This window comes from Trematosphaeria pertusa, assembly GCF_010094035.1.
Source record: "Trematosphaeria pertusa strain CBS 122368 unplaced genomic scaffold BU26scaffold_8, whole genome shotgun sequence".
Lineage (NCBI taxonomy): Eukaryota > Fungi > Ascomycota > Dothideomycetes > Pleosporales > Trematosphaeriaceae > Trematosphaeria > Trematosphaeria pertusa.
In genome coordinates, this window is record NW_022987219.1 from 1,391,460 (window position 1) to 1,414,555 (window position 23,096).

At 52.9% G+C, this 23,096-nt stretch overlaps 10 protein-coding genes across 10 annotated transcripts; 6 read left to right on the top strand and 4 right to left on the bottom strand.

Annotated features, from left to right (window-relative positions):
• Positions 1-456: 456 nt before the first annotated feature.
• BU26DRAFT_331401 (uncharacterized protein) lies at positions 457-1,895 on the bottom strand. Its single transcript, XM_033822190.1, has 3 exons — positions 1,479-1,895; positions 1,246-1,423; positions 457-1,184 (listed from the first exon to the last, which is right to left on the bottom strand). The coding sequence occupies exons 1-3, from the start codon at positions 1,714-1,716 to the stop codon at positions 542-544; spliced, it is 1,059 nt and encodes a 352-aa protein (XP_033683322.1). The 5' UTR covers positions 1,717-1,895; the 3' UTR covers positions 457-541.
• A 1,295-nt stretch (positions 1,896-3,190) lies between these two features.
• Positions 3,191-4,510, top strand: BU26DRAFT_565722 (glycoside hydrolase family 28 protein; the record flags this gene model as incomplete). The annotated part of the gene is made up of 5 exons (XM_033833428.1): positions 3,191-3,203; positions 3,255-3,478; positions 3,530-3,672; positions 3,721-4,433; positions 4,488-4,510. 5 exons carry the CDS (start codon positions 3,191-3,193, stop codon positions 4,508-4,510), a joined length of 1,116 nt encoding a protein of 371 aa, XP_033683323.1.
• A 95-nt stretch (positions 4,511-4,605) lies between these two features.
• BU26DRAFT_506043 (uncharacterized protein) lies at positions 4,606-7,172 on the bottom strand (the record flags this gene model as incomplete). Its single annotated transcript, XM_033826882.1, has 2 exons — positions 4,606-4,747; positions 4,912-7,172. The coding sequence occupies 2 exons, from the start codon at positions 7,170-7,172 to the stop codon at positions 4,606-4,608; spliced, it is 2,403 nt and encodes an 800-aa protein (XP_033683324.1).
• A 551-nt stretch (positions 7,173-7,723) lies between these two features.
• BU26DRAFT_331408 (uncharacterized protein) lies at positions 7,724-10,014 on the bottom strand. Its single transcript, XM_033822191.1, has 4 exons — positions 9,666-10,014; positions 9,465-9,601; positions 8,717-9,403; positions 7,724-8,649 (listed from the first exon to the last, which is right to left on the bottom strand). Exons 1-4 carry the CDS (start codon positions 9,794-9,796, stop codon positions 7,952-7,954), a joined length of 1,653 nt encoding a protein of 550 aa, XP_033683325.1. The 5' UTR covers positions 9,797-10,014; the 3' UTR covers positions 7,724-7,951.
• Positions 10,015-10,182: 168 nt separating this feature from the next.
• BU26DRAFT_520027 (putative arsenite transmembrane transporter protein) lies at positions 10,183-12,851 on the top strand. The gene is made up of 2 exons (XM_033829208.1): positions 10,183-11,950; positions 12,003-12,851. The coding sequence occupies exons 1-2, from the start codon at positions 10,271-10,273 to the stop codon at positions 12,351-12,353; spliced, it is 2,031 nt and encodes a 676-aa protein (XP_033683326.1). The 5' UTR covers positions 10,183-10,270; the 3' UTR covers positions 12,354-12,851.
• A 44-nt stretch (positions 12,852-12,895) lies between these two features.
• On the top strand, positions 12,896-14,004 carry BU26DRAFT_506046 (uncharacterized protein; the record flags this gene model as incomplete). Its single annotated transcript, XM_033826883.1, has 3 exons — positions 12,896-12,933; positions 12,971-13,327; positions 13,503-14,004. The coding sequence occupies 3 exons, from the start codon at positions 12,896-12,898 to the stop codon at positions 14,002-14,004; spliced, it is 897 nt and encodes a 298-aa protein (XP_033683327.1).
• Positions 14,005-14,137: 133 nt separating this feature from the next.
• On the bottom strand, positions 14,138-15,773 carry BU26DRAFT_551650 (uncharacterized protein). The gene is made up of 3 exons (XM_033832114.1): positions 15,385-15,773; positions 14,730-15,331; positions 14,138-14,680 (listed from the first exon to the last, which is right to left on the bottom strand). Exons 1-3 carry the CDS (start codon positions 15,386-15,388, stop codon positions 14,270-14,272), a joined length of 1,017 nt encoding a protein of 338 aa, XP_033683328.1. The 5' UTR covers positions 15,389-15,773; the 3' UTR covers positions 14,138-14,269.
• Positions 15,774-17,291: 1,518 nt separating this feature from the next.
• BU26DRAFT_458564 (uncharacterized protein) lies at positions 17,292-20,554 on the top strand. Its single transcript, XM_033824984.1, has 3 exons — positions 17,292-18,232; positions 18,283-18,467; positions 18,517-20,554. Exons 1-3 carry the CDS (start codon positions 17,311-17,313, stop codon positions 20,173-20,175), a joined length of 2,766 nt encoding a protein of 921 aa, XP_033683329.1. The 5' UTR covers positions 17,292-17,310; the 3' UTR covers positions 20,176-20,554.
• A 508-nt stretch (positions 20,555-21,062) lies between these two features.
• Positions 21,063-21,523, top strand: BU26DRAFT_520031 (uncharacterized protein). Its single transcript, XM_033829209.1, has 3 exons — positions 21,063-21,091; positions 21,154-21,218; positions 21,276-21,523. The coding sequence occupies exons 2-3, from the start codon at positions 21,166-21,168 to the stop codon at positions 21,427-21,429; spliced, it is 207 nt and encodes a 68-aa protein (XP_033683330.1). The 5' UTR covers positions 21,063-21,091; positions 21,154-21,165; the 3' UTR covers positions 21,430-21,523.
• A 159-nt stretch (positions 21,524-21,682) lies between these two features.
• On the top strand, positions 21,683-22,340 carry BU26DRAFT_605812 (uncharacterized protein; the record flags this gene model as incomplete). The annotated part of the gene is made up of 4 exons (XM_033835619.1): positions 21,683-21,957; positions 22,006-22,017; positions 22,089-22,193; positions 22,252-22,340. Exons 1-4 carry the CDS (start codon positions 21,720-21,722, stop codon positions 22,338-22,340), a joined length of 444 nt encoding a protein of 147 aa, XP_033683331.1. The 5' UTR covers positions 21,683-21,719.
• Between the last annotated feature and the right edge of the window lie 756 nt (positions 22,341-23,096).

Below are 23,096 nucleotides of genomic sequence, written 5' to 3' on the forward strand. Positions count from 1 at the left end.
GAATTAAGGACCCTTGCTAGAACGATACAGTCAGTTTTGAAGCGGCTCACGGATGTCCGTTGAGCAGCATATGAAATCCTTTTACCTTGCTGTTTCTTATTCGGCCTAGGTGTGATAGATGCTCCACAATCTGCTGTCCCGGAAAGTGCTCTTCAGCTCACGAGTTATCCATGGCACTGGGCATTAGACTTTGGATTTTCATTTGTCCCGGGACTAATTCCAGTTTTGAGTAGATTTTTCAGACTTCCATGGTCAGCGTCAAACGAGTACGGGGAAATATCCATTGAACATGCATGAGATAAAGCTATAAAAGGGTATTCAAATACTGCCGTATAAACATCACCGCGCAATCTAGGCCCGAAGCAGAACATTTACTGGGGGCCAATCCACCAGTCGCACACTCCATCGATGTGCCCATATGATCAACACTCCACAATGACAACCTTCAGAGGACAAGACTGAAAGTTTGATGGTCACGTAATTACTAAAAGGGTAGTTGCTCCTTCGACTAGCCACGAAGCTACAGCCCTGTATTCCAGCCTCAAGGGGCCTCATGTACGCCCTTAGGCATAGGCCGGGATGGTTGCTGATATTCCTGATGGCCGTACGGAGGAGCCGGGCTCACCGGCGGACTCATAGGCGGGCTCGTGGGAGCATATCCCCCCTGGTTCCCCGCTGTGTGCGTGTTGTCCCACACCGGCGCCTGCTGCATGTACGGCTGCTTAGGCTGCTCCATATATTGCGGCTGCGCAGGCTGAGGGGCGAACTGCGGCTGTGCGAACTGGGCTTGACGCTTCTTTTTCATAATTAGGATAGCGATGATAGTGGCCGCAATCGCGATGACTGCAATGCCGCCCACCACGCCCCCAACGATAGCTCCCACCGGGGTCTTCGAGCCGCCGGACGAGGGCGTGGTGGTGGCTAAGCCTGCGGACGCGCCGGTAGTGGTCGTCGACACAAATGTGGTTGGCGTTGGAGTAGATGTCACCCGTTCCGACGTGGGAGTAGCGACCTGCGTGACGGTGATGACTTCTCGAGAGATGGACGAGCGGCTGGTGGGCCCGTTGGTGTAGTCGTCGTAAACATAGGATGTATAATCTATAGGACCGCAGCCGAAATTGGTATACTCGGTCGTGCCGGTCACCCAGACATATTGATAGCACAAAGTATCCACACCCGCGGTGCTGTATCCCAAGGGCCGGATTAGTGTTTGGACGTAAAATGGCGAACCCAGAAGACACTGACCAAATGTAGTGATACGGGTTCACGAGACAACTGGAATCACATGAGGCCACTGCCGCGGCGCTGGGATAGCATGCTGTTTCAATATAGCAATCGCTCAAGACACCGGAACAGCAGCCAAATGCCCCATTGTACGAGTTGAAAGCACAGTAGTAGTCAACGCCGCATGTTGCCGGGTTATCTGCATAGCATGAGAAAGATCCGACAGCGTGTAGCAAAAAAGGGCCCTGTCTCACCATAGTCTCCATCGATGTAGCCGCAGGTCCGAGTTTCCTCGCGTCGAAATAGCTTGAGCGGATTGGCAGCGTCCGCGAGTGCTGTTGGAATAGGGCTTCGTCCCTCGATCGCTAGATCCAAGACTCCAGGCTGAGTTGGGGCTAGGCCGGCCCGAGGGAATGCCAACGCCCTGCCGACTATGAATGCGTATGCGAGGCCAAGCGAACGAAGCATTTTGTCCATTGGCGGTAGTGTCATCCGATATACTTCGTACCCCAGAGGGGTCTGGAGGGAGGGCAGCTATACTTATATTTCATCTTTGCGCACAAGGCTGAGCCTTTTGGCCAACACGAGGTGAGGCTTGGATCGCGTCCCCCTCATGTCTAGAGATGTGGTGGCTCGTACCACGGCAGTCAGCTACGCGACCAGGCCGTCAAGGAAACATCGCTCGCAGTCTATTGGCTGTCTGAAGTTTGGAGGCAGTCTTTACCGAAGACAAGCCCAAAAGATGCAATGTTTCGCATCCATCGCGAGGTTTTGGCTAATGCCCAGACATCCGGATGCAGGTCTCGGCTGGTGGCGTCGAATTCGATATTTCCAAGGCTCCGGTGAGCTGCTAGTCTGCAGACTTGTGCCTCCATGGTGGAAGACACATCGAGGCACGGGGTGGGATGGCTGCTTTGCGTATGCAGCAATTGAACGACGAGACGAGGTCCACAACCACAAAAATTGTTTGGGACGAATTCAGCGACCGCATCGCGTGGGCAGGAGGGTGAGCCTGGCGTGTGTATCGCCAATCTCCGCGATTTGTCCTGTGACCTTGCCGAGTTGTTTTCGTTTTGTCAGCCCGTATACGGCTGAGCGACAGCTGAAGACTGGTGGGTCCATGGGAGTTGAACCTCGCAGGGCTTTGTCGTTCGCGATCGTCTAAGTGAGCGTCAACATGAATGCATAGTCCAGGAAGAGCTCTCCGGCCCGTGCCAAGAGCTCCACCCACGCTAGGCTTCATCTGGCCTTAGCAAACCCACACCTCTGCGGCTGAGGTGTGTTCTCCCTCTTTCTAGGACTGGCTGCCCATAGACTTTCAACATTTCATTGCGCTACAACTGCCGATGCTGCTGCTACTGCTAATCTGCAATTTAGCAAAGTGTAGTACGTGCGACCCACGATAGCGTTCCGCTTTAACCCTGATTTCCCCATCCATCACCTTCCCCTGTCTCTAATCTCGTCGTCGGGCCCTATCTCTATCTTTTCTCCACTGCTTAGACATGCCCCATGGTTGGCATGTCGTTTTGATTTATTTGCTCTTATTCCTATTGCTGACTTCCTCCCGAGAGTAAGTCGGCGCTCCTCTCTACTTTAACGCACGAGGCAGCTCCATACAACACCCCTCCGTATGCCAGAAGTTTATGACAAGCGCAAGACGGGTGGTACTATACTTCAGTGGAAGGAAACATCATTCTACGTCTCAAGCTCCCACTATTTCTGTCCTCCGTGCCTGGCTTGGTAGACAATTGGTGGAAGAATACCGCGGACTCTGCCACACCTCACGCGCCACAATATCTGTGTAACCGTTGCGGGGGAACTTAGAACCGGGGAAACTCGATATGATCTACATCGGCAGAGCACTTTTATTTCCCAGAAACATGGGAGGGTATAAAATGTTTGGAGCCCAGGATTTGGACCGATGTTCAAGCTTTGCTTGGTATCATACTTGGCTTTGCCAATCAAGATGAGGGCTCAAGGTACGGAGAGGGCTCGTACCAATATAAGAACTGCTGGCTAACATCTTATAGCACGCGCAGTATTGGCAATTGCTGTGTTCTCAGCGGCGGCTCTCGCGTCTCCTACAGCGACTGCTGCAAACAGCTCTTGTACTGTGACGAGCTATACAGATGTCGCTGCGGCAACAGCATCCTGTACAGCTATCACTATTCAGGACATGACTGTTCCCAGTGGCTCGACCCTCGATCTCTCGAAGCTGCAGACAGGAACGACCGTCACGTTCGCGGGCAAAACAGTACGTTCGAACTCTATCCCCATGATCCATCCAGCCCCTCACGAAGCATAGACGTTCGAATACTACGACGGCAACATTGACCTGATTAAAGTCGGTGGCACCGACATCACCATAACTTCCAGCCCGGGCGCCATCATCGACGGCAACGGACAAGCCTGGTGGGACGGCATAGGTTCAAACGGCGGAATAGCAAAGTACGCTCCCCAACCCCCTTTCCCCTCAACACCCCTAACCCTCCCCAGACCCAACCACTTCATAACCGTCAGCAAAGCCCTCGGCGACTCCACCATCGCAAACCTCTACATCCAAAACTGGCCCGTGCACTGCTTCTCCATCTCCAACAGCGCGAACTTGCTCCTGACCAACATCACGCTCAACAACGCCGCCGGCAACGCGCCGAACAGCCGCTCCGCCGGCCGCGCAGCAGCCCACAACTCCGACGGCTTCGACATCTCGAGCTGCGCCAACCTCACGCTGCGCGACTCGCGCGTGCGCAACCAGGACGACTGCGTCGCCGTGACGTCCGGCGACAACATCACGGTGTCGAACATGCACTGCGACGGCAGCCACGGGCTCAGCATCGGCAGCGTGGGCGGCAAGTCTAATAATAACGTCACCAACATCCTCTTTGAGAACAGCGTAGTCTTGAACAGCCAGAATGGCGCGCGCATCAAGACGAATGCGAATACTACGGGCTACATCGCTGGGATCACGTATCGCAACATTTCGCTCGCCAATATCAGCATTTACGGCATCGATATCCAGCAAGACTACCTGAATGGCGGGCCGACGGGCGAGCCGACGAACGGCGTTATTATCAGGGACATCACGATGGAGAATATTCACGGGACGGTGGAGGCGGATGCGAAGGATTATTATATTCTGTGTGGGGAGGCGTCGTGCTCGGATTTCGTGTTTAACGATATTGCGATTTCGGGCGGGACGAACGATAGCTGTAATTTCCAGCCTGACGGGAACTTTATGTGCTAGGAATATAAAGGGTTGCAAGGGATGTGCAGGAGAAGTAACTAGTTTCTCTAAGAGCCATAGTCTTATTCTAAGATATCAAAGTGTAGAACCGTTTATCGCGGGAATAAGCCCGGAATCTCGCAAACAAGTCCAGTTCCTCATCTGTCTTCACCAGGGCCATCAGAGCCGCCGTTGTCGCGATTGCTACGCATCTCCCCAGAACGTTCCCCCTCAGCGGCCGCAGCATATGATTGGGCCTGGCGAATTCCCCTGGGTCTTTTGCCTGCCCTTCTCCATCCACTAGGATGTACTGGCATCCACGAAATACCTGATGCCATGGATCATCTGTAAGGACGAGTCTTTCTGCGCGCTTGTATTCCACTGCTTTTCTCAGACGCTCCAAGAATATTGATGATTCGATGAGGACTGAGCCGGAAGGAGAAGTGATCTGGTGACGGACGTACAGAGTCGGAGGTTTTTCTTCAATCACGAGCTGTACCGTGATTGGATTTATAGTTGTATCATGCTTGAGGTAGCTGATGTCATCGACAAGCTCCGTTCGTCGAGTAGGATATAGCGGCCGCGACTCGTCTTCCCAAATTTTATCATGCAGAGCGGGGTAGTTGCGCGCACGATATTCGATTGGACCAGATCCAACATGGATTTTTGATGCTGTTTGGATGTTGTCTGTGAGTTCTTCAAGGGGCTGAATGTAGCAGTAGAGTTTCCCGTCACTTTGCGCGATGTCTCCGTGAGAGTCCTTTTTCCAATCTTCCGCCGAAAAGACTGCAGCTAGTGGGGCAAACGTTTTAGCGCAGTCTCCTTCCGCGAATCGACTTAAACACGTGAAAAGAGCCAACGACGGAGGCGCGTCTATTCGAAATGCGGTTCGGCTTTCGAACATCCCTGCCGTGGCGTTGGCAATAGATACCGCCCCATCGTACAGATAGTGGAGGCCATATACTGTTGGCTTAAGAGGGGTATCCAAAACCGCGCAATCGAATAGGAAAGTCATGTATATAATGGTGTCTGCGAGCCGTAGAAGGCAGAATTGCCGCGAGTGTCCTTCATGGTTGTCGCACGGACAAAGATTCTGCAGATGCGCCACCAACAGCTCGTAGTCTCGAGTCAATCCTAGTATCTTTGGAAGGTGGTTCAAAGTCGTGCGGTGATCTAGCCAAGAGTCCTCAATCTTAGCAGCTGTTGAGAGGTCTCTGACCGCTAACAGAACCTCTTCCTTGCATTGCCGTAGCTCAGGGATGGTGTCGCATGCTCGCAGGAGATAGTGGCGAGCAGTTCCGTAGTGCATAGTCGTAACGCCTTTAGCCACAAACACTATCGCTGAGATGGCCAACATGCGAGTAAAGATCTGATTCCTGGTCATCGGCTGTTCGGCTATGAAGATGAACCTGAATTTCGCCATGGCTGGAGGCGGTGCTATTGAGGTCTCATCGTCCGTCCGTTGCATTAACGACGTGAAAGCGTCTCCAAATGTGTCGGATAGCATCGTTTCCCAATGCAGTCTGCCGGCACAGAACGTAACGTCTGAGTCCATGGAGTCTACGCGTCTTTGAGGGCCGAAGCATTGCCGAATGAACTCCCTTCCGCTTCGAACGATGTGACTGGATTCCACGCAAACCAGGGCTTTGTTGTCTCCATCTTCAAAGAAGTCGATATTAACTTGAGCGAATGATTCACTGGTATCATAGTTGGCGTATACTGGGATTCCATGCGTGTCTCGGACGAGCACTCGTAGACCGAGGACAAAATCGGCCCATGCAGCGATCCAGCTGCTGCTATAGCCCCCATGAATAGAAACGCTCCGCAGGCTTCCGTGGACAATTTGACCGATTGATAGCAATGCTTTAGCGAGGTCAGAAGGGTGGGAAACCTCGGGCCGCGAAGCCAGTCCATTGACGGGCATGCCCAATCTGGAAATCTGATGGATGCGTATCCCAAAAGTTGTTGCGTTGAAGACCGGTGATGCGACGCGGACCAAAGCCTCCCACTGTTCGAGTGAAGGTGCAAGTTCCTGTGACCCTCCGCACTCTCTCGCAATCTCGTAAAGCACGAGCGCGGAGACCGATATCGAGTGACTCTCGGTGAGGGCTGCGCAGAGTGCAACAAGTGAGCATCCTTGCGACGTCTGCACTAGTTCACGAAGGATATGTCGAACGCCAACACCGAACCATATCAGATCTCCAGCGACAGATTTCGCAGTGAGTGTTTTCATGGATTCAGCGAGAATCTTTTCGCCGTGCGCACCGATAGGTAGCCTGACGCACATAGCCTGCCCGAAGGCGACAGTCAGAGTGTCAATGCCCGCTTTCGCCAGGCGACTCAGTACCGCGATAGAGGCGGAATATTGCATTTTCCCGAGTGCGACCCAATCCAGGCTTCCTTGTTGGGAGAAGGCTGAGGAGCCTTGGCTGGAAGGCACCAACGCGTTCGACGTTGATGGATTCGACATCTTGGTGGGCGCTTGTGTTCCATTCGATAGGGCTGGAAGAATGGCGAGTGAGTGATCTTGTGCCGCTCGACTATGAAGGTTGTATGAGATGGGGAAGAGTCCGTTGATAAGAATGTGTTGTAGATTCAGCCTGATCGACTCCGCCACTTTCAGCGTCGCCTCTAGTGCTGCGGTGCAAGCGCCCGCAGGTATAGCACCAATCACAGAGTCGCGCACAACTAACCTCGAACTCAGCCTAGCCAAAACCGTAAACATCACGGGGCCCTTGCCTTTTCCAGCATCTATATATCTCGCACGACTCCTTCTGTTTCGTAGGCGTAGCTTGAGCAGATACCGTAGCCGGTGCGTGGTCTCTCCTTCAGTTCCATTGTCATTGGCCTCAGGGATCGAAACTGGAACGGGTGCCAATGGAACCCAAGAGGGGACCATAGCAGACCGATCGAGCGAGAAACCCTTCAATCCCAGTCCCTCCTTAGTCAGTCTCGCCAATATCCTCAAAACAGGCAAATATCCGCCCAATATGGTCTGAGTCGCCGTACATATTCTGCGAATAGCCTCACATCTCCAAGCCGAACACATCGTACGGGAGTGTATTCGAATGGACGAAGCGAAAGGGATTCGACTATTTCGCAAGTAAATTATTTCCAAGTGACTTTCCTGGTGTCGTCTTAGGTCATGGTCATGTCTTGGAGAGTAGTTCTGCAGCAAGCGCAGCGCACACCGCCAACCATCATACGAATAGCAGGGCCCTTCTGTGTCTTTCCGCTCTACACCGCTGTGTTGGGAGAGCGTCTGATGCTGTCAGCGTAGCCGTGGCGATCGAGCCGTCGTGTTGGCCCAATTTCCCGTCGATTTAATTTCAGGCCAATACATCCGAGTCAAGAACGAGCTTCGAGCGCGCACCAAGGGCTGGAAGTTGGCGGATGATATGATTTCGGTGTTGCGGAGTGTTCGGAAATAGAAGAATGACGTCCTGGCGAGTATCAGAGTTCACATTGTCGATTGCGCACAGATGCCTCGGCGGGTCATATATTTCAAGTCCTATGATACGCCGGAGAAGGGACTTCCAGCGTATCCCTCCGGGCCTGAGGTCGGCCTCTGGTGGATTCTGGAAACGGCGACGAATCCAGAGGAGGGCTGGATCCGCCCTCGATCCCGGAATGGGAGGATATACTGGCGGCAGAACTACCCGCTCTCGAATGCTCTTCGCGGAGTACTGCTTCCCTTCGCTGGCTGTACTGCCTCCTGATTTCAGACAGTTCCGGGTTTCTCCTTTCCTCGCCAGGGATCTCAGGAAACTCGCGCGCCCGACTATGGTTGTATGCGGACGTGTCGTACCTGTCGTCTGCAGCGCTTCCGAGATAGTCGCCTGCCGCCCTCAATATTTCAGCTACTCTGCGTCTACCACCCGGATCCGCCGGAGTGGATGGCCTGGCCTGCTCTGTCATGGATTGACTTGCAGTATGGCGCGATTCGTTCGATAAGCGCGGATTCGTATCGGAAGTATTGCCATGGAAGCTCCTATGACTTGGCGAATATTCTCTGGGCGAATAGTCCCCATCCGACTGAATGGTTAGGGTCGGATGCCGCTGGATGTGATGCGAGCAATTGCAGTGACTGACGAAACCATTCGTGGCTACGGCTGCATTTTCCACATCCACACCCTTTGTCAAGAGGACGTATAAAGAGCCTATGGCAGCAAGCGAAGTACCTGCGATGGGGGCCCATTGACCTAGAGACGCAATGAATTGTCAGTGGCGGTGGGGGGAGGGTGAAGGTTTGCTTGGCAGAGGACGTACCGATGCTGGCAATTTCTTCTGTCTGGTACATGACTTGAGCACTGAAAAAGTTGATCTCGCCGATGCAGAGAATTGCGAGGACAGCACCACCGAAAAGTGGGATCTCGATAACGCCCAGCAGAAACCTGACCATGCTGTTGACATCTTTCATTTTTTGGACGGTAGCACCGTTTGTGCCTTCGATGAGCTCGTCCATTCTTTGATCTTCAGCGGCATCCCTGTGCCGCATCTTCCAGTTGATTTCAAGAATTTTGTCCCATGTGAACATGAGCGACAGGATAGCGGGAATGCAACAGGCGGCGGCAAGCAACATGCCGGTGTTGAAAGTGAGTTTGCTTGGTATGGGTATCACACCGATGTCATTCGAAGGGCCTTGCCTCATTGGAGACTGTGGGCCCTGGTCTGGAGAGCAAACCATGCCGCATGTGGCCTTTCCATAAGGAAATTGCTTTGGATTGCGTGCGATCGGCTGTCCGGCGTCGTCATAGCCGCAGTCGGTTGGCGTGGCCCGATAGAACTCGACGGTCAAGCCAAGCAGCCCGGCCAGGATAAGAAGAGTCCACAAGAAGATGATGTTGCGGCCTGGGTCGTAGAAATAGGTTCGAGAGAGCCTAACGGTTAAAGGAGCAGCCAAGATACCGATAGAGCAAAGCTGGAAGGCGCCGTAAATGTCCATATCAACAGCTCCTGTGTTCCGGCGCTGTTAGATGTGGCGGGCATTGATAGGGCTCAAAGCAAGGAAACTGACCATTGACGTGAATGGATGCGAGCACGATGCCGTGAATTGCAGCAACGGCCGGGAACACCAACGCCGCCGCTAAGCAGGCGTTCCTCAGCCATTCTCTCTTTCGTGCGAAGACGCAAGCGGCTACAAGGACGTAGTATCTGTGGAGTGTTAGCTGAGTGTTCGCGCATGGCTCAGGAAAAGAAAAGGGTGAATTGTACATACAGCAGCCTAGAGCCTAATCCGTACTGTCCAGAGAGCGGCCAGGCACACACCACTTGCAGAGCGTCGCCGGCGGCGGCTTGAGATCGAATGGCAAGGTCGTCTAGCACAGGAAGCGCAGATAGAGCCGGCATGAATATCTAAAGAAGATGGAGCGGGGAGGTGGACATGAGGATGCTGGGGCAGGCAGGCATCTTCTGTAGTTCGCCGGAGAGTTTGAGCCGCATGGAGAGAGCGCGCAATGACGGAGTGAGGCAAGTATGAAGCAAACAGGGCGTGCGCCAGGTGATCGCGCACAGGGCTGTGCTGACTGTGAATCGCATCGCACAACGGCTCTCCGGGCGGGATGTGGTGATCGTGGAGGAGCGGGCTGGGGCTGAGTCGATCCCGCCTTCCCGTTCAGGCGGGCGCTAAACTCGAATCAGCTGACCGGTTCCTTGGCCGCTTACACGGTGCGGCGTGCCTCATCACGCACTGCGATCGCCATCGCGACACCGCCATCCCACCAACCTCGCAAGATCCTGTACAAGAGCCTCACATGCCGCGCGCCGGTGTCCTGAGGTCCGATCGCAGTCTTGAATCCTCTGGCTCACCCCCACCGCATCGAAATGGCCGAGAGCGACCAGATCAGCACAGACACCAGCCAAATCAGAAACTGGCGCTCGATCGTGACCCTCATCGTCTTCGTTTTGACCAATGTCAATGTCCTGTTCCCTTTCCACATCCCCATCTACGTCCCTCGGAGGCTCGCTGATGGGTTTCTGGATGCGCTCGCCGCGCTGCGAGTTCTTCCCAAGAGGTCTCGCCGGTCTCATGATGGCGACGGCACAGGTGGTTTCTTCCTGCGGATGAGGTTCCCCATGAACTTTGTCACGGCTCCTCTGGTAGCGGACCTCTTCCTGCTTGCTATACTGGCTATCGGGAAAAAAGAAGTGCACGACGGGACTGTCGGGGTGAACAGCATCTCTCCCATCGACATCATGGTCTTCTTCCTCTCGCTAGCGTATATCGCCATCTCCATCGACGCTTCTGGCCTGATCAGATATCTGGCCTTCAAGGTCCTCCAATGGGGAGGCAACGTTGGACACAGGCTCTTCTTCTACCTCTACGCCTTCTTCTTCGCCCTGACCACCTTCATTGGGAACGACCCCGTCATCCTCTCCGGCACCGCTTTTCTCGCTTACATGACGCGCGTGTCGAGCAACATCGTGCACCCTCGAGCCTGGATATACTCCCAGTTTGCCGTTGCCAACATCGGCTCTGCTATTTTGGTCTCTTCCAACCCAACCAACCTCGTACTTGCAACTGCTTTCGACATCAAGTTCCTCAAATATACGGCCAATATCATCGTGCCCGTAGTCGCTACGGCTGTCGTCTTGTTTCCATTTCTCCTTTACATCGTCTTCGCCGACCCGGATCTCATCCCATTCTCTATCAAAATGCACGAGCTCCCAGAGGAAGCGAGGAACAAGAAGCCCGTGAACCCAAATATCCCTAATGCCCGACCAAATCTGGAGAAACAAGAGGACGAGCACGTGAATGATGAGGCAGGGCAACTCCTGTCCCTTGAAGAGATTATGAATCCCTTTCTGGATAAAGGCGGCGCCGCCTTCGGAGGCATCGTCATGGCTGTTACCCTGATCACGCTTTTGGCTCTCAACGCTGCTTCCCAAAAGAGCGGCGAGCACCCTGTCTTCTGGGTGACTTTGCCCGGCGCGTTTGTCACATTTTGCTGGGACATCGGCTTTGGATGGTGGCATCGCGCTGAGACGCGCGACATCGCTCGCAGAGGTCGGGAGAGCTTGCAGCTCGTTGAAGCAGAAAAAGAAGAGCAGGAGATGAACGACATAAAGCCCTTAGATACGGATCAGTCCGAACCTGATATTTTCCAAATCTCCGACCGTGGCTTGACTGAGAGCCCTTCACCCAGGTCTCCTTCTCGCGAGCGAGGCCAGCAGTGTAGCGCCGTCGCAGCCAAAGACGACCAAAAGACGGCTATTGTCGACGAAAAACAAACGGCGCACATACAGCAGCGAACAACGCTCGTATCACTTATCGCAAACGCATGGCGATGGTCGCAGGAGACCTTCCCCACTGCCACGACGGTGCTTGCGCATCTACCGTTACCACTTGTGCCGTTTGCACTCTGCATGTTTGTCCTGGTACAAGCTCTGGTCACCAAAGGCTGGATCCCGGTTTTTGCTTTCGGGTGGGATCATTGGGTGACCAAGACCGGCACTGTCGGAGCGATAGGAGGCATGGCATTTCTCTCCGTCATCTTGTGTAACGTAAGTCCCTCTCAGAAGGTCAAGTACAAGAGCATGTGTGCTAACTAATCAGTTCGCTGGCACCAACATTGGCACCACAATCCTGCTTTCCCGCGTCATCCAAACATGGCAGCAGATCCACCGCGAAAATGGAGTCCCAATCTCCAATCGCACCTTCTGGGCAACGGTTTATAGCATGGCACTCGGGGTTAACTACGGCGCATTCAGCGTGGCTTTCAGCGCCTCCCTAGCCGGTCTCCTATGGCGCGACATCCTCGGCAGGAAACACATCAAGATGCACAGCCTCGACTTTGCGCGTGTCAATCTCCCAATCATCGCCATCTCCATGACGATCGGCTGTGTCGTCCTTGTTGGCCAGATCTATATCATTAGAGACGACCACCCTTATGATGCGCCACGATGATATTCATATTTTTGGCTCGTTTCGCCTTTAATGAAGGTATCGAAAGTTTCGTATCGAATTTATTATTCGATCGGGCATATCTGCTGCATGGTATTGTAGATTTTGTGACGCGACCGCCAGCGTCCTCGGAGTCGTGCGCCACTCCGAATGCATAGGGACTCGACCCCCACCTAGGTCCCTTCATAAAAGCCCTTCCCGGAGATTGAAGGGTTTCCGCTGCTCAGGTCTCCGGATTCGCGGAGTTGATAACCGGCTAGAGGCATCGAAACCTAATCCCCTGGGGCTGGTCGACTGTAGTCCGTACAGTAACCAGCGGTGGCTTGGCCTATGATGTCTAGGCCATGGTGGACCTACTTGTAGATTCACTGCAGTAGTCTCTTGTATATATTCTTCCTTTAGCTTCATAGGCATTTCTATAGGTTCTTTTCAAAGGCTATAGAACCCGTTCGAAGAGTCCTTCGGGGCCTTTCAAATGATCCATACATAGGTATATCTTCACGTGGCAAGCGGAGTGACCTGGAATCAGTCAGGTAATGCCCGCAATGACCTCGTCATCCTGCTCTGTGATGCCGTCAAATTGGTATATCCAAGTCACGCCCGCGAAGACAAGTGGGAAGTACAAAGCGCTCAAGACACTTTCTCGCCACCATCCACCCATCCACACAGCTTCTCAACCCCCCTCCACCGCGCCACCCCAGTCCCCCCCGCCCCGGCTACGCCATCCTCCGCAAGCGCTACGACTCCAACGACCCCACGGAGCTTACCCACGTCAGCGCCATCCAGATCTACCATTCGCTGCAGGCAGTGCAGGAGGGGCTGGCGAGCTTTGTCAGCGAGAACTGGCAGGAGAGTACGCAGTATTGTGTGGGAGGTCTGGAGGACTTGCATGGGTATGAGATGAGTAGGGATGGGGTGGTTTATGAGGGGGAGGTCGAGATTGAGAGGGCGCTGGTTGTGGATTGGTGGGAGGGGGTGTGGGTTTAGCGGGGGAGGTAAGAATGGATTAGGGGCAGGTGGTGGGAGGGAGGAGTGGGGATACGTTTTGGAGGGGACATATGAGTTACGTTGCATGAATTATTTTCGTTTCCCTCTATAGGTAAGCAAATAGATCCACTAAATTTCAACGCCTGATATCCTGGAAATGATCAGGTTTGCCCGCACTCTAACGAAACGAATGAGGCTTTCACCAAACACCAAAGTCACGAGCCCGAAACCAAAGCCCACAGCACTATACAATCCCACGCCCTTCAGCCCTTTCCCACCACCAAGCTCACTTCCGCATACAAGCCCGACGAAATACGCGTCCGCCATGTCCGCCACCAACCCTTCGCCCATCCCCGGCCCCTACGCTCCCGACGGCTACGTTCTCATCCTTACAGTCTTCTCTCCGTCTTCAAACCCCACTTCCCAAGCACCAACACACACGCCCACATCCACATCTACATTCTCAGTCATCGGCATCTACCACTCTATGGTCGAAGCGCTCAGGGGACTCGACAAATACTCTTCACAGTACCCCACTCGCAGGCCGACTAACGTGAACGAGATAGCGAATGGGTATATGCTTGAGGATGCGGAGGGGAAGTGCATGGGGAAGGTGGAGATTAAGGCGGCGGGGATTATGGATCGGTGTATGGGGGCTTTTGTTTGAGTGAGGGGGGTGGGTACATGGAAGCGTGGTTAGGAATTGGGTTGCATCTTAGATGAGGTATTTGGTGTGCAGAGCTAGAAAACAGTGTACAGGAGCGACTGAAAGAAATGGATGAGGGCGTGAGGCTAGGATGGGGTGCAGTAATCCAAGTGCGTGCCTAATCTCTATCTGGCTAACTTTACCAGCACCACTCGATGGGTCTGTTCGGTTTCAGAACCGATGCCGCCTTCAACGGTCTGGTAGTGAAGGACCCAGGCAGTTCTTTCTAATGAACAGAGTCCAAAACCTTCTGATACTCATCCATACCTTCCCATCTTGACTCAGTCCCTACACTCTCATTCCGTAGATACATAGACCGAAACTTCCCAATGCGTTCGTCCTTCTCTTCAAATACGAGGTCTTCCGGGTCGTGAATCTCAATTTTCTGGTCCACATTCACGCCGTTGTCTCTAGCAATGATATTGACTAGCCCGGGGATGGCCATTGTATGTTTCATGCGCTGTTGGACGGTGGCGCTGTCGGGGGAGCAAAAGATGAAGTAAAGGAGGTTGTGGTCGGGGTGGCAGTAGAAAGTAAAGCTCGGGCAGTCCGCCGGTAGCTTCTGTGCAACTTCCGATGGCGTGACGTTTTGAGCTTGAAGATTAAGCTGGAGGACTTCCGTGGAGACGTCAACGGACTATGCCGAATGTTAGATGGGCTTCTGTGCGCAGCCTAGTAAGACGTACGAGCTGAACGCAGTTTCCGCCATCGTTCAATTTGACTAGTGCTTCGAGTGCATCGTCTTCGATCTTGTTCTTCATGCGCCGATCACAGAGGCGACAAGTGTTCTTCTTGTATCCCATGTCTTTGACAGCTTGTCCCTCTACTGCAACCTTCTCGCAGGTCTCGCAATCTGAGGACTCCTTGTTTTGATTACTATCCCAAGAGCGGCCGCTGTCGTCCCGCTCGTCCCAGGAGCGAGCATCCGTGATTTCTCCCATCTCTTTGCAAATGATGGACGAAGCAAAATGCTCGCTGCCCAGCTTTTGAACCAGCTTCAGCCTGTTCTCAAGAAACAATGCCCTCTGCTCAGCCTTTGCGAGGTATGGCACGTATGTTACGGCGACCAAGGAGTCGGTCCGGCGAAGGAGGAGGTATAGCGCGGATTTCGGGCTGAGGACATCGTCGAGCTGGTTCAAGGCAGCTTGGAACGTCGCCTTCAAAACTTTCGGGTAGGAAATTGGTGACAGTGATTGGAGTTCTGTATCCGAGAATGTGATGGGTAGGGCAAATAGCGACGCATCAGGCTGAAAAGCCACGAAAGCGTCGTGGACTGCTTGGGGAATTTCTGCCGCACGTTTGTCAGATCTTGCCATCCTAGAGCGGAGGAGGCCAACTCACCCATTGTAGTCTTAGATATTTTCGCTGGATCCTAATTCCAGTGGCCGATGCGTGGAGTGCGTCTTCCTAAGTGTAAACTGAAGCCTAATGCGGACCTTTACGGGGGAAGGGTAGTCCTCATATAGGACGCGTTGTGCGGCACAAACACGCGTAATTCAAGGCGAAGCATCATCCTGAGGCGCCATAAATCGAAGCAGGTCCCATTGCCAGGCCCATTCGCGACATTGTTCGGGCGGGTTTCAGTGCGGAATTCCGCGGTGCTGCGGACTTGCGTGAATGGCGGTCATTGAAGCGTACGCAGTGCTTTGCGCGTCGAGACCTTGGAAACGTATGCCATTGGCAATCTTAGAATAATGGGACTGAATCATAGAGGAGAGGATGTGTATTTGTCTGGAGGTGTGCTTGACCGATGGACAGATGTCGTTGAGGGTTGAGGTGGAGCCTCGGCTCGGAGAAATCAGTCCCGAGATGCCGACCTTCATCAACGGCTGCTCCTGTGTCGCCCACCATGAGAGTCACTAGAGGACGTCTTTTCGGTCTCACGGCCTACAAATCGGTACGAGACTGCCATTTGCTCTACACCTTAGTACGCACCACTTCAAGGTTGCCCACGTCGGACGACTCATGCATCGGACCCAGCTTTTGGACGTTTCAATAGAGTCCCCTTGTGGAAGGGATACCGGCCGCAATGCTGCGGCGCAGTAACCGAATATCTTCTCCAGGGCATCGAACTGTTGCAGCAAGCGACATAAGTTGTGATATCTCACTTCTCGTGGAGATTTTCTCCTTTTCAGAGGATGCCGCTGTCCGATCCCTGGCTATGGCCGACAAGACCCCTCAGCTGGGGTCGATTGCGTAAGTTCATACAAGATATAGTAAAAGGTGGGAGTGCCATAAGGCCGTTATACAGCCAGGAACAACACACCAGGGACGGAGGTTGTCAAGATGCCCGCTAATCTTCGATATCTACCTCTTTATTGCCATCGTCCGTTAAAGTCTTATAGCCTAACGCTCCGGCTCCAGTATAAATAAGTTAGGCGGAACGGAGCTACTTCTCGAACTTCCGAGGCGTTGTGCTGCCGGTCGGCATCCTGTCTCTGCGCCAAGCTGAAAGACCACGCGCCTATCCAGATGTGGACTCATATGAGTGTTTTAGGTCCCGCGGTGAATTATTTACTCTTCAGCGGACGGGTCGAGGGGTAAGTCCCAATCGCAAGAATCGCGCCTTTATCTACGGGCTAGGTAATGTATCATTGGTTCGTTAAGTAGAATCTTGGGAAATACACACCCTCTTCAGGAAAGCTTAAAGTGGTAGGTACGTCCTCTCCATTCTCGCCGCGTTTTCAACTTTCAATTTCACTGACATATCATCTCCGAGTGAGCACGAGGCTGGATCTCTGGAAGATTCCATAATGTCCACTCGCGCTCGCCCGTGAGCGCTCCTGCTTCGAGGACAGCCTCTCTCTCTCACCTCACCTGAATCTAGATGGGAGTATAAGAACTCGATCTCGGAGCCAATCATTCTCTCACCTTTCCTTTGAACAGCCCACGTCCCGCCTTTACCAGGGAGGGAAAGCCAGCGGTATCTCCTAGTATATAAGCTAGCCCTCCCTCGCTCCGTTCCAACCATCTCTTCTCCACTCCCGCACTCTTTACCATCGTTATACTTCCTCACTCATCGGCCGCACCAGACTTAAGCGCAAGCTACTTCAGCTTTATAGTTTAAGCAATCATCAGAGAAGCCCCAAAGCCGCTGTGCGAGGCGTCACCGTTCCTGTAAGTGGTGACCGTCTAAGCCTTCATTAGACGCAAGCACCACTTTCCATTTTCGCATGGCAGCATCAAAACAACCAACAACAGCAGCTTGCTCGGTCTGCTCATACGTGCGCTTGAAGGCCTTCAGTCACTGACTCGCGTCTAGACATTATGGCGGCATTGGACGAGCCACTTCCCTTCGAGGAGTTCCCTAACTACCTGAAGACTCATAAGCTCGTCGACAAGTACGACTCATCAGAGGAGCCAAAGTCGCCTCATCCGTGGTGGGAGCTAGATAAGAGAGGGATCGATGCGGAACTAAAAGAATTCGCTCAATTGGTCATCGACGCCCTAAAGGGTCTGCCAGATAATGACAAAGAGCTTCAGCATCTCCTTCGAGCAGCCAGTGCCCTCTCCCAGGTTGAACGCAGCCCAGCCATCAAAGTCGCGCTCATCGGTGCTCAAGGTGCAGGGAAGAGCTTGCTCACCAACGCTCTATTTGATTGTGATGGCCTTTCGATCACGGGCGCTGATGGACAGGCATGCACCAGCGCCATCACGCGTTATGCCCACTATCCCGGTGAGAACGATCAGGACGGGGAGAGGTACTTCTTCGCAGAAGTGAGGTTCTTCAACGCTGAAAAAATGGAGACAATGATAAACGAGCATGCGCGCTCTTATTATTACTATCAGAACGACGACGACTCGGACGACGAAGATGAACCCCGAGTCAAATCCCGGCGACAAGACGAGCAAGATAGGCGCGCCAAGGACACCGCAGAAGACGTATTCAATACACTTTTCGGTTCTCGGGAGAAGTTCTTGGAGTGTTGGAGTCCCAGCGCATACAAAAGTGGCGAGTTTTCCGGGATTTGTCAACATAAGTGCGACGAAGCGATTGCGAAGCTCAATTTGAACTCCCAGCGCGTTGCGACCTATATGGGTAACGATCAGGGAAAATTGCTCGAGAGGATCAAGCCGTTCTTGACCAAAGTCAAGGGAGAAGTTTGCCTATGGCCTTTGGTCGACAGCGTCACCGTCAGATTTAGGCATGACCTTCTCCAGCAGGGCATCGAGCTCATCGACCTACCTGGTACGTCCCTTTGATTGGCCCTTTTTGAGGCAAATTTAACCACATTCTAGGCTGGGGCGACATTAACCTCTCACGGGTTCGGCATGCGGAGGACATTAAAGACAGTGTGGACGTAGAGATCCTCGTGGCCGACACTATTCGCATAGCATCGGATGACGCAGTCATTAATAATGCCCGCGCGGCCATCACACTCCGTGGTGCTGCGAATGTAAGGTTGGTGGCCACCAAGATCGACGTAAGTTTAGTAGCTCAAAGCGCAATATTACGGCCTGCTAACAATCCAGTCTCTCACCCCCAATCAACTCAGTCAGTGCAGCGGCCCGCCATATGATAGGATCAAGGAAATGATTCAAGAGGCAGAAGAGGAAGAGAATAGAGCAGAAGAAGAAGACGACATCATCGGGCGCGACACCATCACTAAGTACAAGTCTTACCTGCAGCGATGTCTGAAACAAAGGAAGATTACCGACCGCGCCAACGACATCACGCTGGAGATTTCCACTAAATTTCAGGGACGATCAGCAAATGATCTCCCAGATATATTCCATGCCTCTGCGTCCGATTATATGGATTCAATCAAGAAAACAAAAATCAAGTTCGCTGACCAACCGGCTCTATCGCCGTCGATGACGGGCATTCCCGCTATCAGGCAGTTTCTGTTCTCTCTTCCGGCACAGAAAAATCTCGACGACTACTCGACCCATGTCAACGTCCTGGTACCCGCCTTCATCGAGAAGGCCAAGCGAGCAACGACGGAATCCGACCGGGATGCCGGTTTTCGTACGCTAGCCGATGAGTTTGATTGCATGCGGCATGCTTTTTTCAAGGATTTTCTATCGCAGACACAGTGCGCATTCCGAAATATCTCCAAGAACTGCCTCGACAAAATGCGAGCCGACGCCAATACGTACAAAGAGTTAGTCAACAAGAAGCTTACCAAGCACTGGTTCGCTCTCAAGGGTCCTACTTTCAACAAGATCTTGAAATGCAGAGGTACCGTTCCCCAAGGCGCATCAAAGGCCAAAGGCCTAGAAAATGGGTGCAACTGGAACAAGGAGCTTTCGGACCTCTTGGCCCCAGGATTCCAGCGCTCGTACATTAAGCACGTCGAGTGCATGCATGACATGAAGCGCGCTCTGAGTGAAGCCCTGGACCATACCCACTGCCGGGCGATACGGATGATGGACGACTCATCCGCGAACCTCGTTGTCGTTGAGAAGGCGAAGAAAAAGTGGATGGACGTGCGCCCAAAGATGCAAGCCAAGCTGAAGGTTCTCATGGACCGGATTGATAGAATCGAGAAGCGCACCCTTCTATGGGCGATGATGGAAGGAGATCGCGACAACAACCTCGTCTCCTGTATTACCGATGGTCACTACGACGCAGTCTTTGGCGCGGCTCCAGCACTCAAGCCGAATCCGAATGGCAAGAAGAACCCGGGGTATGTCAGTCCCAAAATCAAGTTCCAGCGGGACATTATGGCGAAACTTTTCCTCCTGGATAAAGACCACTTCGTGGACCATATCATCACCCACTTTCAATCTGAGTTCGACCGGATTATGAACAGCGTCCTTGCAGAGCATTTCGACGATGTATCCAAGCTCCTGGAAACATTCAGTGCCACCTTGCGCGGCCAAGCTCCGGTCGACTACATGATTACTCAGGTTGGGGAGGATATTCGATCCGAGCTTCTTCGGCTCATTCCGACACTCGAAGACAAAAGCGCCGCGATGAGAGAAAAGATGCCGAAGCGCATCAAAATGGAGGGTGGCGCAGCGGCGCCTATTCCTGAGGACGATATTGCTATTAGTGATAATATCAATGTCGTCGATCTCTACGAGAAAGAAAGCAAGCGGAAGCGGACCGGTGAGGGAAGCACCACCAGAGTCGTTCGCATCAAAAAAGCGAGCGAGACTGCTGTCAAACGGCCCGGCTACCGCTGAAGGTACGAGATTTCGGTCGAAATACTTGAGATCCAATAGCTTCCCCCTCATCCTTAACACTCCCTCCTAGCATGCTGATCATTCCTTCGCGTCCACTCCGCCATTTACAATCTACATAGAGCCCCCACCTAACACGGCGCGATATTTCCTTTGTTCTTGCGCACTCCCTCTCCTCGGTCATTTTCTGGTTTCTGGGGCGGCAATTATGTACGGGTAAGCAACTTGATCCTGCGGAGTGGCGGCGGAACGGAAAAAGCTTGATTTCAATTTCGGTTGGCATATCTCAGAATTTACCCCTTTCGTTCTAGATCTCCGTCCTTCAGTAGTTTATTGCTAGTTCCAGTTTTCGTCAACTCATTAGGCCCTGAAGCACTTCTACCCTCCGGCTCCATAGGCCAGATCTTTGCCATCTAGGCTCACTTGCTCATCAGCACCCGGTACGAACACGTGATGCGACCTCGAAACACGAAGCTGAAGAACGACGATAAGGCACATGTCAGAGGGCGAAGTGGCAACTAAGGAATGCCGCGTGCGTTTTGAGAAAGTAAAAGAAAGTAAAAGAGTGACGCGATGCTGGGGCTTGAATCCTTCGACCGGGAGATGGGGAAAGATGACGGGAGAAGGAGAGTAAAGTTTTCGTTATACTGCGTGAGGCTTGACGCTCCTTTCGGACCCGCATCGAGAACTTCCCAAGATCCTCACGCAAGCCCCTCACTTCGCGATCTATCGTTTCATATAGGCCGCAGTGGCGGTGTCGGAGACGAAAAGTCGAGTTGATGTTGCCGTGCAGCCAGGGGTGGCATAGAAATGGCGGAGAAGCGTTGTCCCACCACTTCAAGCCAGTCAAACGATTCGAAATCTACAGCGTTCCAAATTCTACGCTAAATCTTGCCAGATACTTACATTTCGGATGCTCGTACGTACCACAGCTTATATTGCCTCTTCAGGTAATACTATGGAACTTACCGATCGGTGTAGGTTAATCTATGCATGTCAGAGCGTCTTAATAAGCCAAGCCCCCCTAGGGTGACATTACTCCATTGGTCAGCCCACATACACTCACGAAAACTTTTCACTCGGACTAACAGAAACTCAAAAAGGGGAGAATACGAATCCTTCCTGATTTTCGCTCCGCTCGGCTTTTATACAATTATCCATTTTAGGAAGCGACGCCGGAAGAAGCGGTCGCTTTGGCTCCATGTGGGGAAGGCCTGGACTGACTCCCCTCTCGACGTCAAATTGAAGGATGCGTGAAAGTGCCGAGAGCTGGAGGAGGATTCCGTATAGCGGACGGTGTTGTATAGGGGAGATTGTGAACGAGGCAATCGATACTGGGCTTTGAAGTACGGCGCGCTAAATCTAGAGAGGGAGCGCTGAGAAGTGTGACCTTTCGGCAATGAGAACTCACTTGAGCCTCACGAGCGTGTATATAAAGAGAAGGGTTTTCAGTCATCGTTTCTCTTCTGTCCTTCAGGCTCGAGAAGCAGTCTTCGTCTTTCGATTGCAACACCTGATCACCGAAGTGTTTCCTAAGACTAAGCGCCATGATGAAGCTCCTTCTTTCCGCTGCACTCGTGGCTCTGGCCTCTGCTACTCCTGCCAAGCGAGCTCAAGCCAACATTCCCGTCGACGTCCCGCTCCCTGCCTCTTTCCCTGCCGTCGTGGATGGCGCGACTCCCTTCGTCAGCGGTGCGGCTAGCAAGGTGAAGAGAGCGACTCTAATCGTCGACGTCTGGATGGACTCCGACCGTGCAGGCCGGCATGAGGGGCTGTACACTGACAGTAAGTTCTCGGTGTAGACGTTCTTCGCAGACGCTAACATCCGGACAGCGAACAGATGCTGTAAGTCATCCCATTCATCTATCCTGCATTGGCTGCTGGCTCTGCCCGATTCTTTTACTGAGACAAGCTAGACAATCTCGGCAACGGATGGAACGATGAAATCTCGTCGCTCTCTGTCCCTAGTGGCTACGGCTGTATCTTCTATCGCAACAATGATTGCGGCAGCAATGACAATAGTAAGTGCTTAGCATCCTTTCGTTCTTCTCGATATAGCAACAGTATTGACAGAGACAGGACTCACCGTCCCCGGCGGTAATTACATTGCCAATCTGCAATCGTATGACTTCAACGACAAGATTTCGAGCTACCTCTGCTACAACTAGGAGGAGAGCCATTCGATGAAAACTTCGAAGCGGAAGCCTGTGCTCGGGCGCGGGCACTGTCGAAGACTGCATTTAGGGCGTCCCTCGTCCCTCGTTCAGGTCCGCTTTGAGGCTATTTCGAGAACGGCGAACACACCAAAAGGGGAGTATTTAGCACAATCAAAGGATGGTGATCGCATGGTCTATTCGTCTTGATTCCATTTCTTCACAATTGCCAGCCCCTATCGTCTGACAGCTGCCTATGCGCCGTGGCCTTCTCCCCAGACGCAAACCGACAGTGAGAAGAACCGTGGAAATAGCCACATCCTACAGCGTGACCGTACGTCGCGGTACACATAACAGCAGCATGTTTCACTTTTCCCCCCTGAAAAACCAAGCCCGACAACCTTCACCGTGCAATGCGTACGACCACATTTAGCGAACTCTACAAATCGCATGCGCAATAACTACAAGTCTTCCACAGAAAGTCTTCAGCCCTTCAGGCAGCCTTACCCCTCGCCACATGTGCCCCAAAACACCGTGCCTCGAAGACGGTGTTGTCTCATACCAATATCGCCCTGCCACGGTCCTGAATTTATCGACCGTCTTTCGCAGCCAGTACTAAACCAGGAGCACGGCGCAAGAGATATTGCGTTCATGCAAAGTGGTTCAAAAGAGCATCTCAGCTCACGAGCTGAAAGGCCTCCCTCCCTGCAAGTCTAGATCTCCTCGACCACATAGGACCCGCGATCTGAGGCCTTCAATCTCCCCAACCAT